Genomic DNA, 17,574 nt, shown 5'->3' on the forward strand with positions numbered 1-17,574 from the left:
AGGAAAGGCTTCGTGCCCTTGTTAAAAAGACCCTGAGAGTTCTGTTGTCCCTTCTCCCACGTGAAGACACAGGCAAGTATAAAAACCAGGAAGAGTGTTTTCATCAGATGTCAAATCTGATGGAGCTTTGATTGAACTTAGGCTCCAGAACTGTGAGAAATAAATTTTTGTTGTTTAAGTCATCTAGTCTAAAGCATTTTTGTTACAACAGCCTAAACAGAATAAGATGTTTGACTTGCAGAGGAAGTAGGCTTATACAGAAGTAACTACGCTATAATGTGATGAATAATATCTATAGAGTCAAATTCTATAGAGTCAAAACACTCTACTCTGCTTAAAGAGATGAGATGTTAAGAAAATATAGATTAAATCTGCTTTTAAGGTAAATCCTAATGAATAAGAAGGTGATTAGGTGTATTATAAAAGTTAAGCAGCGGGCTGGACATTCTAGGAGAAGGAATAACATGGATGAAGCAGAATACATAGAGCTCCATTATATTAATACAACCAGGAAGGTGTCTGAAATGAGAAGACAGATTAAAGTTTAACGTAACATAGGCGAGTTCCTGAGAACTGAAAGGGGATTTAGACAAGCATCCAATGAAGAGTGCTCAAGTTCCTAGAACAGAAAAAAAGACTGAATAAAGATTGAAAGTAATTTGAATAAAATGGGGACTTTAGTTAATAATATATCAATTTTGGTTAATTGTGGCAATTATATCATATTAATGTAAGAGTTTAATAATAAAGGTATTATTAATTATTATTAAGAAAACTCTCTATAACTATCTTCACAACTTTTCTGTAAACCTAAATCTATCCTTAAGTTTAAAAGTTTATTTTAAAAAACACTTTAAAATAAAATGCAATTAGGGGAGCCATAAATATTCAAGAGGCAGGGAGGAGAAGATGAAACAGCAAAAAGAAGAAAACAAACAGTGAGGATGTAAAAGAAGGCAGTGTCATTTCAAATGAAAGAAGCAAGACTTTTCATTGCTAATGGAGAGATTTAGGAGGATCACAAAGAATTGTGGAACTAGAATCCCTCTAAAAATGGCAATAGTGTTTGATCTGGAAGAACTAATTAAATTAGTAGAACACAACAGTCCTGGAAGACACTTTCATAGGAAGGAAGCTGTCTTCCCCAAGAGGGAAGTAAGACACAAAACACTCTTCTTGAAATTATGGGTCCCACAGGGAAATTATGGGTCCCAGTATTTCTCTTTATTCTGTTACATGGTAATGGAACAAGTCTTCATTATAGCTAAGGCATGTCATTTTATGCCATCTTTAATACCATACTCCCCAACCAGCCACAAAACTAGGGCTTTTTCGTTAAAAAGAACATGCCCGTATCCGATAATATCCACCATTAGTGAAAGTGTTAGTCACTCAGTCGTGTCCGACTCTGTGACCCCATGGACTGTAGGCTGCCAGGCTCTTCTGTCCGTGAAATTCCCCAGGCAAGAATAATGGAGTGGGTAGCCATTCCCTTCTCCAGTGGATCTTCCCGACCCAGGGATAGAACTCAGGTCTCTGGCATTGTAGGCAGATTTTTTTACCATCTGAGCCACCAGGGAAGCCCCCACCTGCCATTAGTAGTTAATTCCTTACATTCACCAGCACTCAATTGATTCCTACCCTTTCTCTGTATTTCTGTGATCAACCAATATAGCATTTCATTCTTGTGTAAATTTCCTCTCTCTCACTAAGAGTTTAAATTCAAGTTTAGGCTGAGCAACCATATCCTCCTTTTAGGAAAACAAAATGAAACAAAACATGGTTACCTACCTGGGTCTGTCTTCCAGCACATTCGATACAAACCCACCAGAACGAAGACTGAAAGTGTTATTACAATCAAAGCAATAACCATGGGCAAAATAATACCTAAAAAGTATTGGAGACATTGTCAGTTAGAGTGGGTATTGAATCTCATAACACATAGTTTATGAACTGAGAAAAAGCATGCATGCTTCCTTTCTTCTTTAAACACCATTCTATTAAAAACATTACATTTTAAGCAAAGAAGATATATCTGATTCATGGATTATGCTTTAGTTGTTATTTCTGATGTACCCACTTGATGTCAGTCTTGTAGCCTTTCTGAAATAAAACTCCAAATCTAAGGAAGACTCTCTTGGTGACTGAAGGAATGAGGAAATGGGAGACTGACCACACAGACGATGTCCCTTAGAACCAGACCCACATGCATGCTTTATATTCTTCGCTACTTTATATTGAGGCTACTAATGTATAGCTTGGATGAAGGGAGTCAAAAGCACAAACTTCTAATTAGAAGATGAAAAGTACTAGGGATATAATGTACAACTTGCTAAATATATTAATAATTAACACTGTTGTATGTTATATATTCACTGCTGTATGTATGAATATTCATTAGAAGGACTGATGCTGAAACTGAAGCTCCAACATTTTGGCCATCTGATGCAAAGCGCTGACGTATTAGAAAAGACCCTGATGCTGGGAAAGAGTGAAGGCAGGAGGAGAAGGGGATGACAGAGGACGAGATGGTTGGATGGCATCACTGACTCAAAGAACATGAGTTTGAGCAAGCTCTGAGAGATGGTGCAGGACAGGGAAGCCTGGCGTGCTGCAGTCCATGGGGTCACAAAGAGTCGGACACGACTAAGTGACTGAAAGACAACAACAAATGTTATATATGAAAGTTAAGAGAGTAACAAAGTCTTGAATTCTCATCACAATATTTTTATATTTCTTTAATTTTATATCTATATGAGATGATGGATGTTTACTATTGTGATAAGTTTTATGATGTAAGTACCGTTGAAGCTTATACACTGTTGTATGTCAATTGTATCTCGATAAAACTAAAAGAAAAAAAGATATATCTCTTACTGGTTCTATTGAAAATACTCTGGTCATAAAGCTGACTTCCTAAGAAAATCACAAATATCTTTCTGTAATAATATCTGAAAATTAGAACATAACTGAATATAAATGGATATTACAGTGCAACAACGTGGCCTAAGAAATATGTGTGTATTTATGAATATCTACTTGTGGGTGTGGGGCTGCTGCCATAGTAATTAGGGTGAGTTTTTCCTGTTCTTATTAATGGAGGGGTTTTGCTGTGTGTTTTAGAATTTGCCTTCTTTTCTGGCAGTGATTTCCCAGGTTAAAACAAGAGTGATGAAAGGAAAAAGCTGTCACAGGAATTTAAGCAGAGATACAGAAGTTACAGTTACTAGTCAGTTAGGTGTTCTCATCTACTTGCGTATGTAATGCTTATATTTATCAGGGGTTGAGAATAGCTCTCCAATTCATTTGTAGGGTGGGTTACACTTCACTGTTATGGTTAAATAATTGTTTTAAGCAGGTCTTGCTGGGTTCATAGTAGATCTTGCAGGCGGTCACTAGCGCTTCCTGAAATGAAGACGCCATGACACAGCAGCTCCATAAATGCGGTGCTGACTTCTTGAATGGGATGACTTTACCTAAACCTAAGACAATCTTTTTTCATCACAGCTGCATATAATATATTCATCTTATTCTTAATTTCCAGGGAAATTCATGAATATCCTCTCTATTCAGTGTTAGTATATACAGTATGTTATAAGATATATACATATATATATATATGTTTTTGCTAAAATGGAGAATTTGTTAAAAGACTGTTTTTGACATTAAGATAAAGTTCTGTAAAGGTGAATTTTCATTTTTATGGAGATCTCTGCCTGTGCATTTTGGCTTATTTGAGGCTAGCCCCATCAATTCACCATGACCTCTGGTGGTAATTGCTTGGCACTAAGGTAAGGAAGGAGCCTGGTGGGCTGCAGTCCATGGGGTCGCTAAGAGTCGGACACGACTGAGCGACTTCACTTTCACTTTTCACTTTCATGCATTGGAGAAGGAAATGGCAACCCACTCCAGTGTTCTTGCCTGGAGAATCCCAGGGATGGGGGAGCCTGGTGGGCTGCCATCAATGGGGTCGCACAGAGTCAGGCACAACTGAAGCGACTTAGCAGCAGCAGCACAGCAGCAAAGTAAGGAAAAAAATGCTCAAAGTGTATTCTTTAAAACAAGATTCAATAGAAGAAAACTTTCAAAGCAGTTATATGGGATTATAATGGGATTGCAGATTAAGTAAAGTTGAGAAAAGGCTGTTTATAGTTGAATCCTTTCCCTTACTGGTGACATTCAAACATTCTGCAGATCTACTTACTGCATTGAATGAAGATATATGTGTTACTCACTGGAATAAGAAGGGCTGGTTATAGAAGCGCTTGCATTTTTTGCATTCTCAAGGCCTATTATTTTAAGAAAAAAAAATGTCAGCTTAGGTTAATGTGTGCTAGTCCTCATAAGCCTTCCTCACCTCCCCACTCTCTATTTAGGTAGCCTCTGTGATGGATAGGTATGAAGCTTCGAGTGAAAACATTTTATCTCATTCTGAAAGAGTCCTGTGTTATGACTCGAGATTGGTAGGGAGTTAATGTATACAGTCTGAAGAGTTTGGACACAAGCACATACCCTTGAAGCCATCCCCACAATCAAGGTAACAGACATAGCCATCCCCTCCAAAAGTCTCCTCATGCCCCCTTCCTTTCTGAGAATGTGCAGTCTGTTTTTCTATATCAGTTATATCTCAGTAGTCTGTTTTTTTAAATTGGTGACAGTTTCTTGGTGAGGAGTAGTCAACCAAAGCAAGCTTCCACTCATGCACACAGAATTCATACCTTGAGATGGGGAGATGTTTTCTGCAGTTGTAACTGATATTGAGGATAATGTAGTGGTTCTGAAAGATGATGCTTCTGGTGGTGAAGTGTTAACTGTAGGAAAACAATAAATCTAGAGTCAGAGTCAGATTATAGTATTTACTTTTCTTTCTGGATTTCTTTGCAGATTCAAAACGTTGGCATTTTGGATGATCTGTAAAAACTGTTTATCACTGAATAATGGGATACATACAACTGTACATTAAATCATGTGTTCCTCCTGTATAGATGATTAAATTTGGCATGACAAAGCCTGGGTGTTAGTATTATATCTTCAAGAACTGGCCAGAAATAAAACTTGAACAAGTTTCTCATTTTAGACTATAGCCCATATCACCTACTGTAAGAGGTGTAAGTCTCTTGAAAAGTGAAAGTTGAAAGTTAGTCACCCAGTCGTGTCCGACTCTTTGAGATCCCATGAACTGGGCCCACCAGGCTCCCCCGTCCATGGAATTCTCCAAGCAAGAGTACTGGAGTAGGTTGCCATTTCTTTCTCCAGGGGATCTTCCTGACTCAGGGATCGAACCTGGGTCTCCTGCATTGCAGGCAGATTCTTTACCATGTGAGCTACTGCTGCTGCTGCTGCTAAGTCTGAGCTACTAGGGAAGCCCTTAGTCGTGTCCAACTCTTTGTGACCCTATGGACTGTAGCCCACCAGGTTCCCTTGTCCATGGAATTCTCTAGGCAAGATACAAGACACTGGAGTAGGTTGCCCATTTCCTCCTCCAGGGGTTCTTCCTGACTGGGGAATCAAATCCCAGTCTCCTGCATTTCAGGCAGACTGTTTACTGTCTGAGCCACCAGGGGATGGGATGCAAATCAATGCAAAAGCATTCATCACATTTTAGATATTACAACTTTGAGTGATACTGATTTTTTTTTTATTATTATAAATACTTAAACTGGACAGAAATGCAGTTTATAGTGTTCTTTAGTGGTCAAGGAGAAAGACTGCAATGGAGGCTTTGACTGGAAGAACTGGGGGAAAAAATGATGGAAGATCCCTTCATTTTTATCTTGAAAGCTCAGCAGTGATTTATACTTGTTTGTTTTCTCCAGAGCGACTGCTGCTTGGATGCATGTCCACTGCTTTTTTTTTTCCATGGAAAATATTATTTTTAGATTGTTATTATTTGTTGGCTTAGGTGAGTATCTGCCATCTTTCATCAGAATGACTCAAACAAAAAAATAATAAATAAAAATGCATTATTCAAAATTCATAAATCTCAATAAATTTCAAGGAAATATAGATAATTAAATGTTTTCTAAGTGTACAGCATTTATTCTCATGAATCTGTAATAAAATGTAATTTGTATCTGGAAAAGATTTTGAAAAATCATTGTATTTTTCTTCAAGTATGAAGTAGTATCTTTTAATCACACCTGTTTGCCTTGTCTCTATAGTGCATTGCACGTTCCTGGAGTGTGAGGGCCATCATTCCCACCATTCACATGGAGTTCTGACTACAGTGGGTATGCAATAAAGTATAACTGACTGCTCAGATGATGTAAGAGTCATCTAATTATGGCCCCTTAGGAATATGAAGATCATGTACAAGTACATAAAAGAAATAGATGTTGCCTGTGACTGCCTGGGATCTTTCTCTCTTTGCCACCCACAGCCCAGCACGCACTGCATGCTTATGCATTTCTGACATCCGTGGGGGAAGGAATATGAAGATCATGTACAAGTACATAAAAGAAATAGATGTTGCCTGTGACTGCCTGGGATCTTTCTCTCTTTGCCACCCACAGCCCAGCACGCACTGCATGCTTATGCATTTCTGACATCCGTGGGGGAAGAAAAATGTACAGTTCTTTCTATGCAAGAGATCTGTGGGAGGAAGCTAGATATATGCCCATAAGAACAAAGAAAAATGTCAGGCTAGTGCACTGAGCAGGCAGAAAAGGGGATTTTAAAGATAAGAGTAGGAAATAGCTGAAAGCTTGGTACTTAGCTGCTTTTACCAGTGTCAAGTGTTCTAGTAAAGATGAATGCTCTTTTGGTTGTGTTGGTAGAGAACAAGATGGCTGATTAAATAACCAAAGGCATTAATCCTCCTGGGATTTCCCAAGGATTAATTTTCAACACTCCACATTCTACCTTATTACCTTCTCATAGGCAGGCTAAGTGGTGGCTACAGTTCTGAGTATAATCTATCTGGATCAGATGAAACTCCAAGCTTTTCTACTTAAAATGTGTTGACGATCCAGTGCTGTTGGGAGAAGGCAATGGCACCCCACTCCAGTACTCTTGCCTGGAAAATCCCATGGATGGAGGAGCCTGGTGGGCTGCAGTCCATGGGGTCGCTAAGGGTCGGACACGACTGAGCGACTTCAATTTCACTTTCCACTTTCATGCATTGGAGAAGGAAATGGCAACCCACTCCAGTGTTCTTGCCTGGAGAATCCCATGGACGGAGAAGCCTGGTGGGCTGCAGTTCATGGGGTCACACAGAGTTGGACACAACTGAAGAGACTTAGTAGTAGTAGTAGTATCCAGTGCTGTTATTGCTAATGATCCACAGGTGGGCAATAGGGTTAACTCCTTTTTAAAAAATATTTATTTGGCACATGGCACAGGGGCTCAGTAGTTGCCCCACTCTGTGGCATGTGGGATTTTAGTTGGCAAACCAGGGATTAAACCCGAATCCCCTGCATTGGAAGGCAGATTCGCAACCACTAGACCATCACAGAAGTCCCTAGAATTAATATTTTTAAAAGGGGATATGTTGGCTCCTTGAATAAATATTTAATTTTTTTCTTATAACCACTACCTTTAGTTAAAAAATCAACACACACACACACACACACACACACACACACACACACTTCACCTATATTACACTGAATGACTTCTTGTGTTTTCTAAACTCTTACTTCTTTTTAAAAAATATTAGTCATGACCCACTTAAAGGGAATTAACTTATAATTTGAGAAACCCTGTCCATTAACATGAACACACTGATAAAATGACAGATCTTAGCTGAATTCATAAACTGTCAGTTTAATGTGATTCTTTCTGCAATTAAGACGGAGGGGGCCATGATACATGCAGAGCTGATGACTTCTGTGGATCTCACTGAGACTCTTATTATCCCACATTACTCCTAAAGCATTATCAGCACAGGAGGTACAAGAGACATGCATTGGATGGATGAGAGCACGATTCTGAAGACTGAGTCCCTGGGCTCAAATGTGACTTGAGCACTTACTTGCTGTGGAATCTTAGGCAAGGCACTTCAACTCTGTGTCTGAGTTTCCACATCTAAAAAGTTGTTTAGGGCAGACATCCTGGAATGTGAAGTCAAGTGGGCCTTAGAAAGCATCACTATGAACAAAGCTAGTGGAGGTAATGGAATTCCAGTTGAGCTATTTCAAATCCTGAAAGATGCTGCTGTGAAAGTGCTGCACTCAATATGCCAGCAAATTTGGAAAACTCAGCAGTGGCCACAGGACTGGAAAGGGTCAGTTTTCATTCCAGTCCCAAAGAAAGGCAATGCCAAAGAATGCTCAAACTACTGCACAATTGCGCTCATCTCACATGCTAGTAAAGTAATGCTCAAAATTCTCCAAGCCAGGCTTCAGCAATACATGAACCGTGAACTTCAAGATGTTCAAGCTGGTTTTAGAAAAGGCAGAGGAACCAGAGATCAAATTGCCAACATCTGCTGGATCATGGAAAAAGCAAGAGAGTTCCAGAAAAGCATCTATTTCTGCTTTATTGACTATGCCAAAGCCTTGACTGTGTGGATCAAAATAAATGTGGAAAATTCTTCAAGAGATGGGAATCCCATAGCATCTGACCTGCCCCTTGAGAAACCTATATGCAAGTCAGGAAGCAACAGTTCAAACTGGACATGGAACAACAGACTGGTTCCAAATAGGAAAAGGAATACGTCAAGGCTGTATATTGTCACCCTGCTTATTTAATTTATATGCAGAGTACATCATGAGAAACGCTGGACTGGAAGAAACACAAGCTGGAATCAAGATTGCCAGGAGAAATATCAATAACCTCAGATATGCAGATGACACCACCCTTATGGCAGAAAGTGAAGAGGCACTCAAAAGCCTCTTGATGAAAGTGAAAGAGGAGAGTGAAAAAGTTGGCTTAAAGCTCAACATTCAGAAAACGAAGATCATGGCATCCGGTCCCATCACTTCATGGGAAATAGATGGGGAAACAGTGGAAACAGTGTCAGACTTTATTTTTTTGGGCTCCAATATCACTGCAGATGGTGATTGCAGCCATGAAATTAAAAGACGCTCACTCCTTGGAAGGAAAGTTACGACCAACCTAGATAGCATATTCAAAAGCAGAGACATTACTTTGCCAACAAATGTCCGTCTAGTCAAGGCTATGGTTTTTCCTGTGGTCATGTGTGGATGTGAGTGTTGGACTGTGAAGAAAGCTGAGTGCTGAAGAATTGATGCTTTTGAACTGTGGTGTTGGAGAAGACTCTCGAGAGTCCCTTGGACTGCAAGGAGATCCATCCAGTCCATTCTAAAGGCGATCAGTCTTGGGTGTTCATTGGAAGGACTGATGCTAAAGCTGAAACTCCAATACTTTGGCCACCTCATGCAATGAGTTAACTCATTGGAAAAGTCTCTGATGCTGGGAGGGATTGGGGGCAGGAGGAGAAGGGGACGACAGAGGATGAGATGGCTGGATGGCATCACCGACTCCATGGACATGAGTTTGAGTGAACTCTGCTGGTTGATGATGGACAGGGAGGCCTGGTGTGCTGCAATTCATGGGATTGCAAAGAGTTGGACACAACTGAGCTACTGAACTGAACTGACGGAAGTGAAAAAATATGAGTTTAAAAATACATGTACTCTAATCTTGCATTTGATAAAATATCAATATTAGTAATGTTACCAAAAATATAAAAATATGCAAGATATATATCAAATTGTTAAAAATTATTCTGAGAATAAGTGATAACATTTATGGAGTATTTTAACTGTTTACAATATTATATGCTTCTCTAAACCTAGGTTATTTTAAAAATATTTACTATGAGCATGTGCTATTTCTGTGATCAGAAAAATCAATAATAAAATTGGATTTCAAAATAAAACCATGGTGATTATAATTTTTCTTCATCATAGTGTTGTGAAAATTAAATGAGTAAAAATAAATTAAAATTCTTTAGAAGTGTTGATACTAATATGTTTATTATATATATAATTAATATAGAAGTCTGGGTAGCTCCTCTCGGCCGCCGTCCCTGCCTCGGAGAGAAGCTCTATACAGTCAAAAAAACAAGACCAGGAGCTGACTGTGGCTCAGATCATGAACTCCTTATTGCCAAATTCAGACTGAAATTGAAGAAAGTAGGGAAAACCACTAGACCATTCAGGTATGACCTAAATCATATCCCTTATGATTATACAGTGGAAGTGAGAAATAGATTTAAGGGCCTAGATCTGATAGATAGAGTGCCTGATGAACTATGGTTGGAGGTTCTTGACATTGTACAGGAGACAGGGTTCAAGACCATCCCCATGGAAAACAAATGCAAAAAAGCAAAATGGCTGTCTTGGGAGGCCTTACAAATAACCGTGAAAAGAAGAGAAGCGAAAAGCTAAGGAGAAAAGGAAAGATAAAATCATCTGAATGCAGAGTTCCAAAGAATAGCAAGAAGAGATAAGAAAGCCTTCCTCAGCGACCAATGCAAAGAAATAGAGGAAAACAACAGAATGGGAAAGACTAGAGATCTCGTCAAGACAATTAGAGATACCAAGGGAACATTTCATGCAAAGATGGGCTCGATAAAGGACAGAAATGGTATGGACCTAACAGAAGCAGAAGATATTAAGAAGAGGTGGCAAGAATACACAGAAGAACTATACAAAAAAGATCTTCACGACCCAGATAATCACGATGGTGTAATCACTGACCTAGAGCCAGACATCCTGGAATGTGAAGTCAAATGTACCTTAGAAAGCATCACTATGAACAAAGCTAGTGGAGGTGATAGAATTCCAGTTGAGCTATTTCAAATCCTGAAAGATGATGCTGTGAAAGTGCTGCACTCAATATGCCAGCAATTTGGAAAACTCAGCAGTGGCCACAGGACTGGAAAAGGTCAGTTTTCATTCCAGTCCCAAATAAAGGCAATGCCAAAGAATGCTCAAACTACTGCAAAATTGCACTCATCTCACATGCTAGTAAAGTAATGCTCAAAATTCTCCAAGCCAGGCTTCAGCAATAGGTGAACCGTGAACTTCCAAATGTCCAAGCTGGTTTTAGAAAAGGCAGAGGAACCAGAGATCAAAATGCCAACATCCTCTGGATCATGGAAAAAGCAAGAGAGTTCCAGAAAAACATCTATTTCTGCTTTCTTGACTATGCCAAAGCCTTTGACTGTGTGGATCACAATAAACTGTGGAAAATTCTGAAAGAGATGGGAATACCAGACCACCTGACCTGCCTCTTGAGAAATCTGAATGCAGGTCAGGAAGCAACAGTTAGAACTGGACATGGAACAACAGACTGGTTCCAAATAGGAAAAGGAGTACGTCAAGGCTGTATATTGTCACCCTGCTTATGTAACTTATATGCAGAGTACATCATGAGAAATGCTGGACTGGAAGAAACACAAGCTGGAATCAAGATTGCCTGGAGAAATACCAATAACCTCAGATATGCAGATGACACCACCCTTATGGCAGAAAGTGAAGAGGAACTCAAAAGCCTCTTGATGAAAGTAAAAGTGGAGAGTGAAAAAATTGGCTTAAAGCTCAACATTTAGAAAACGAAGATCATGGCATCCAGTCCCATCACTTCATGGGAAATAGATGGGGAAACAGTGGAAACAGTGTCAGACTTTATTTTTGGAGGCTCCAAAATCACTGCAGATGATGATTGCAGCCATGAAATTAAAAGACGCTCACTCCTTGGAAGTAAAGTTACGACCAACCTAGATAGCATATTCAAAAGCAGAGACATTACTTTGCCAACAAAGGTCCGTCTAGTCAAGGCTATGGTTTTTCCTGTGGTCATGTATGGATGTGAGAGCTGGACTGTGAAGAAAGCTGAGCACCGAAGAATTGATGCTTTTGAACTGTAGTGTTGGAGAAGACTCTCGAGAGTCCCTTGGACTGCAAGGAGATCCAACCAGTCCATTCTGAAGGAGACCAGCCCTGGGATTTCTTTGGAAGGACTGATGCTAAAGCTGAAACTCCAGTACTTTGGCCACCTGATGCGAAGAGTTGACTCATTGGAAAAGACTCTGATGCTGGGAGGGATTGGGGGCAGGAGGAGAAGGGGACGACAGAGGATGAGATGGCTGGATGGCATCACCGACTCAATGGACATGAGTCTGAGTGAACTCCGGGAGTTGATGATGGACAGGGAGGCCTGGCGTGCTGCAATTCATGGGGTCACGAAGAGTCGGACATGACTGAGCGACTGAACTGAACTTAATATAGAAGTTTAATATACATGTTAATTTATATTATATTAATATATTACTTTATGAAAGTGAAAGTGTTAATTGCTCAGTGTTGTCCGACTCTTTGCAACCCTATGGGTTATAGTCAATAAGTCTCCTTTGTCCATGGAATTCTCCAGGCAAGAATACTGGAGTGGGTTGCCATTCTCTTCTCCAGGGTATCTTCCTGACCCAGGGATCAAACACAGGATTCTCCATTAGCAGGCAGATTCTTTACCATCTGAGCCACCAGGGAAGCCCATATTATTTTATAACAGTATAATAATATAATATTTATAGTATAAGTACAATTGTGATTAGGCACCTAGAAAGTTGTGACTTTCAAGCAAAGTCAATTTACCTAATTTTCTCAGATTTTCTAAGTATAAAAGTATATGACTCTGCAGACACTTAAATGTGAGTGTATGGTGCTCTTAGATGATATAAATTTGCTCTTAGACATTTACTTTTGTTGACTGTATTCAATATCAGATTATTGATATGTTATGACTTAAATTTAGTTTGCAAACTTCAAGCTAGAACTTGGAGCAGGCTGTTTGAGGCAGAGACCCTTGGAACAAACTCTGTTGTAATAAAGAGACCTGCAAGTCTATTGTAATAATGCATATCCAAATTTACCCTATTGGCATCTGAGAATGGTACACATTTGGCTCTTGCCAGGTGGCACTAGTGGTAAAGAACCCATCTGACAATGCAGGAGACAAAAGAGATGCAGGTTCACTCCCTGGGTTGGGAAGATCCTCTGGAGGACAGCATGGCAATTCACTCCAGTATTCTCGTCTGGAGAATCCCATGGCCAGAGGAGCCTGGCGGGCTACAGTCTATATGGTTGCAAAGAGTTGGACACAACTGAAGCGACTTATTAGATAAATTATGGAAAGTTTTTAAGACAGAAGACCTTATTGCTGTCCCAGGGCTCTCTGGTGACTACGAGAATGCGCGTCATCAAAGTCGAACTACGGATAGTATAAATTTTGACTGAAGTTCTCCACTTGCTCTCTGAATTCCATCCTTGTGTTTTTACTAGTTTCATACTTCCTGCAGGCAGCTCCCAGCCAGTGATTGAGCCTGGCAAGGATATGAAAGCAATCCTCCCCCTGGGAACTGTGGACTTCTCTGAGGAGGGACTTGAGCTGGAGGAGTCCCTTATGGCTTTCTCGAACTTTTAATTTTAGTTAAGTAATGATATATAGCATAAGATGGATAAAATAGAAATAAGAAATTGAAGCAATGGCAAATGGAAGAAACAAATAAGCTCCTTCTAAGAGTTAATACCAAGCATCAATACGGTTGCTGATGTTGGCCGTAAGAATTGATTCTGAGCATCCTAACATTCAGGGAAGGAGAGCACGGTTTAGTCTAGGCTTTTGTTATAAGAGTGGAATATGATCTATTATATAAGTAAGTGGCACATCAGCAGTTCAGTCAATAAATGCTATGAGTATAGTTGGTCCCACCCTGTGTTTTGAGAGGCAGTATACTGACATGATCCCTGAGGTCACTTTTATTTTTTTAATGCTTTTCCTCTAATTTCATTTATTTATTTATGTTGACATATGTTTAATTTACAATGTTGTGTTAGTCTCAAGTGTACAGCACAGTGATTCAGTTATATACACATACAAACAAAATATATATATATATTCTTTCTCAGATTCTTTCCTATTACAGGTCATTACAAGATATTGTGTATAGTTCCCTGTGCTACACAGTAGGTCCTTGTTTCCCTATTTTATATATAGTACTGTCCAACCAGTCCATTCTGAAGGAGATCAGCCCTGGGATTTCTTTGGAAGGAATGATGCTGAAGCTGAAACTCCAGTACTTTGGCTACCTCATGCAAAGAGTTGACTCATTCAAAAAGACTCTGATGCTGGGAGGGATTGGGGGCAGGAGGAGAAGGGGACGACAGAGGATGAGATGGCTGGATGGCATCACTGACTTGATGGACGTGAGTCTGGATGAACTCCGGGAGTTGGTGATGGACAGGGAGGCCTGGTGTGCTGTGATTCATGGGGTCGCAAAGAGTTGGACACGACTGAGCGACTGAACTGAACTGAGTGTGTACATGTTAATCCCAAATTTCTAATTTACCTCTCCCCACACCCTTCATTAGTCCCTTTGGTAACCATAAGTTTGTTTCCTGTATATGTGACTCTACTTCTGTTCTGTAGATAAGTTCATTTGTATCTTTTTTTTTTTTTTTTTTAGATTCTACATATACATTATACCATATGATATTTGTCTCTTTCTATCTGACTTACTTCACATAATATGATGATCCCTAGGTCCATCCATGTTTCGGTAAATGACATTGTTTCATTATTTTATGGTTGAGTAATATTCCATTGTATATACAGAACATCTGGAGCAAGCACTTCTTATACTGAAGAGCCTGACTTACTTTAAAAGAACAAAAATGTAAGCAAAGCTAAGCCTTGTTAGAGATGGGAAATATCTCTGCAACTATTCATAAATCATTAATTAGCATTTTAATAAGTTAGGATTTTGATGCTAAGAGTAGTAGGTAAAATTGGTGTGTGGTTTTGTCACTTATGTCAAGTTCTGATATCAGAGTTAAACTATCTTCACAAAATAAAGATTTCCTCTATTCTTCTATTCTTGATTCTCTGAAATTATGTTACTTTTGTAGTCAGCTGTTCCTTTACCTGCATAGCCTGTATGTGATTCTCAGAAGTAACTCTTTCTCCCCTGGCCCGAGGTGACTTTTAGCTTTAAGATTTTAAGTCTTTTTTTTTCATCAGGGTTCCTTTTAAGCCAGATTTTGTCCTTGCTAGTCTGCATTTTCACCCTTAATGGAACACCTCATGTACTCAATGGGCAAAATATTTAAAGGAAACTTTCCCGCCTTTACATGATAAAAATTAATTTTTTCTCTCATCAGACCTTAACATTCTGACCTACTTGTATTCTTTAAGCTATGCAAAAACAATTTATCTCAAATTTCTTTCATTTTGCTTTGGGTCATCAGCATAACTAACCAGGGGTAACAGCACCCTGTAACCCAGTAGTAACCATAACTAGAGATTTGTTTACTTTAAGTAACCATAGAAATATATGTAGAAGGAGGACATATTTTATTTTGTGATTTAATATAGTTATTATATTCCAGAAAATTATATACATATACAAAGAATAAATGGACCATGCTAATTACTTCCATACACACTAACTTACCTTATTCTTAAACATTTTTATTCTGTACTGTAAACAGAGATACTGTGGCTCACAGAGATGAGGTAACACATCTGACAAGAAGTGGAAGAGCTAAGACATAAGGCAAGCATGACTCAAAACCCTTTCCGTTTCCTTTCCATAAAGCCATGCAACCAAGAGATTTTAAGTGAGTTGAGTTCATCTTTTACTTGCTAATGGCATAATTAGCAATGAGATTAATGAAATTTTTGCAGCATTCTGAAAGTTTTAGACTATTCTCATCTCTCTCCCCAAATATATACATTGTCTTACCTTAAATTCACAATTTGGATAATATGACCAGAAAACATCGAGAAGCTTTTTCATATGTAACTAGGAAGTCAAGAATACCTGGAGTAACAGGCAAATTTGTCCTTGGAATACAGAATGAAGCAGGGCAAAGGCTAATAGAGTTTTGCCAAGAGAATGCACTGGTCATAGCAAACACCCTCTTCCAACAATACAAGAGAAGACTCTACACATGGACATCACCAGATGGTCAACACCAAAATCAGACTGATTATATTCTTTGCATCCAAAGATGGAGAAGCTCTATACAGTCAGCAAAAACAAGACTGGGAGCTGACTGTGGCTCAGATCATGAACTCCTTATTGCCAAATTCAGACTTAAAATGAAGAAAGTAGGGAAAATCACTAGACCATTCAGGTATGACCTAAATCAAATCTTTTATGATTATACAGTGGAAGTGAGAAATAGATTTAATGGATTAGATCTGATAGACAGAGTGCCTGAAGAACTATGGATGGAGGTTTGTAACACTGTACAGGAGACAGGGATCAAGAACATCCCCAAGAAAAAGAAGGGCAAAAAAGCAAATGGCTGTCTGAGGAGGCCTTACAAATAGCTGTGAAAAGAAGAGAAGTGAAAAACAAAGGAGAAAAGTAAAGATATACCCACTTGAATGCAGAGTTCCAAAGAATAGCAAGAAGAGAGAAGAAAGCCTTCCTCTGTGATCAGTGCAAAGAAACAGAGGAAGACAATAGAATGGGAAAGACTAGAGATATCTTCAAGAAAATTAGAGATACCAAGGGAACATTTCATGCAAAGATGGGCTCGATAAAGGACAGAAATGGTATGGACTTAACAGAAGCAGAAGATACTAAGAACAGGTGGCAAGAATACACAGAAGAACTGTACAAAAAAGATCTTCATGACCCAGATAATCACGATGGTGTGATCACTCACCTAGAGCCAGACATCCTGGAATGTGAAGTCAAGTGGGCCTTAGAAAGCATCACTATGAACAAAGCTAGTGGAGGTGATGGAATTCCAGTTGAGCTATTTCAAATCCTAAAAGATGATTCTGTAAAATGCTGCACTCAATATGCCAGCAAATTTGAAAAACTCAGCAGTGGCCACAGGACTGGAAAAGGTCAGTTTTCATTCCAGTACCAAAGAAAGGCAATGCCAAATAATGCTCAAACAACTGCACAATTGCACTCATTTCACATGCTAGCAAAGTAATGCTCAAAATTTTCGAGCCAGGCTTCAACAGTACGTGAAACATGAAATTCCAGATGTTCAAGCTGGTTTTAGAAAAGGCAGAGGAACCAGAGATCAAATTGCCAACATCCGTTGGATCACTAAAAAAACCGAGTTCCGAAAAATATTAACTTCTGCTTTATTGACTATGCCAAAGCCTTTGACTGTGTGGATCACAACAAACTGTGGAAAATTCTCCAAGAGATGGGAATACCAGACTGCCTGACCTGCCTCTTGAGAAATCTGTATGCAGGTCAGAAAACAACGGTTAGAACTGGACATGGAACAACAGACTGGTTCCAAATAGGAAAAGGAGTATGTCAAGGCTGTATATTGTCACCCTGCTTATTTAACTTATATGCAGAATACATCATGCAAAATGAAGTACAAGCTAGAATCAAGATTGACGGGAGAAATATCAATAACCTCAGATACACAGGTAACACCACCCTTATGGCAGAAAATGAAGAACTAAAGAGCATCTACATGAAAGTGAAAGTGGAGAGTGAAAAAGTTGGCTTAAAGCTCAACATTCAGAAAATGAAGATCATGGCATCTGGTCCTATCACTTCATGGCAAATAAATGGGGAAACAATGGAAACAGTGTCAGACTTTATTTTTGGGGGCTCCA

General features: G+C 39.2%; 1 protein-coding gene across 3 annotated transcripts in view; it reads right to left on the reverse strand.

The window, feature by feature from the left end:
• Positions 1–17,574, reverse strand: part of EMCN (endomucin) — a 128,360-nt gene that overhangs the window by 25,480 nt on the left and 85,306 nt on the right. For 2 of the 3 annotated variants that reach the window (XM_055587808.1, XM_055587810.1), the window contains 3 exons: positions 4,719–4,811; positions 4,236–4,289; positions 1,792–1,887 (listed from right to left, as the gene is read on the reverse strand). In XM_055587808.1, coding sequence (XP_055443783.1) covers positions 1,792–1,887; positions 4,236–4,289; positions 4,719–4,811 — 243 coding nt within the window. The remainder of the gene's footprint in view (positions 1–1,791; positions 1,888–4,235; positions 4,290–4,718; positions 4,812–17,574) is intronic. The other variant, XM_055587809.1, reaches the window with a different exon arrangement.

Source organism: Bubalus kerabau, chromosome 7, assembly GCF_029407905.1.
Source record: "Bubalus kerabau isolate K-KA32 ecotype Philippines breed swamp buffalo chromosome 7, PCC_UOA_SB_1v2, whole genome shotgun sequence".
Lineage (NCBI taxonomy): Eukaryota > Metazoa > Chordata > Mammalia > Artiodactyla > Bovidae > Bubalus > Bubalus kerabau.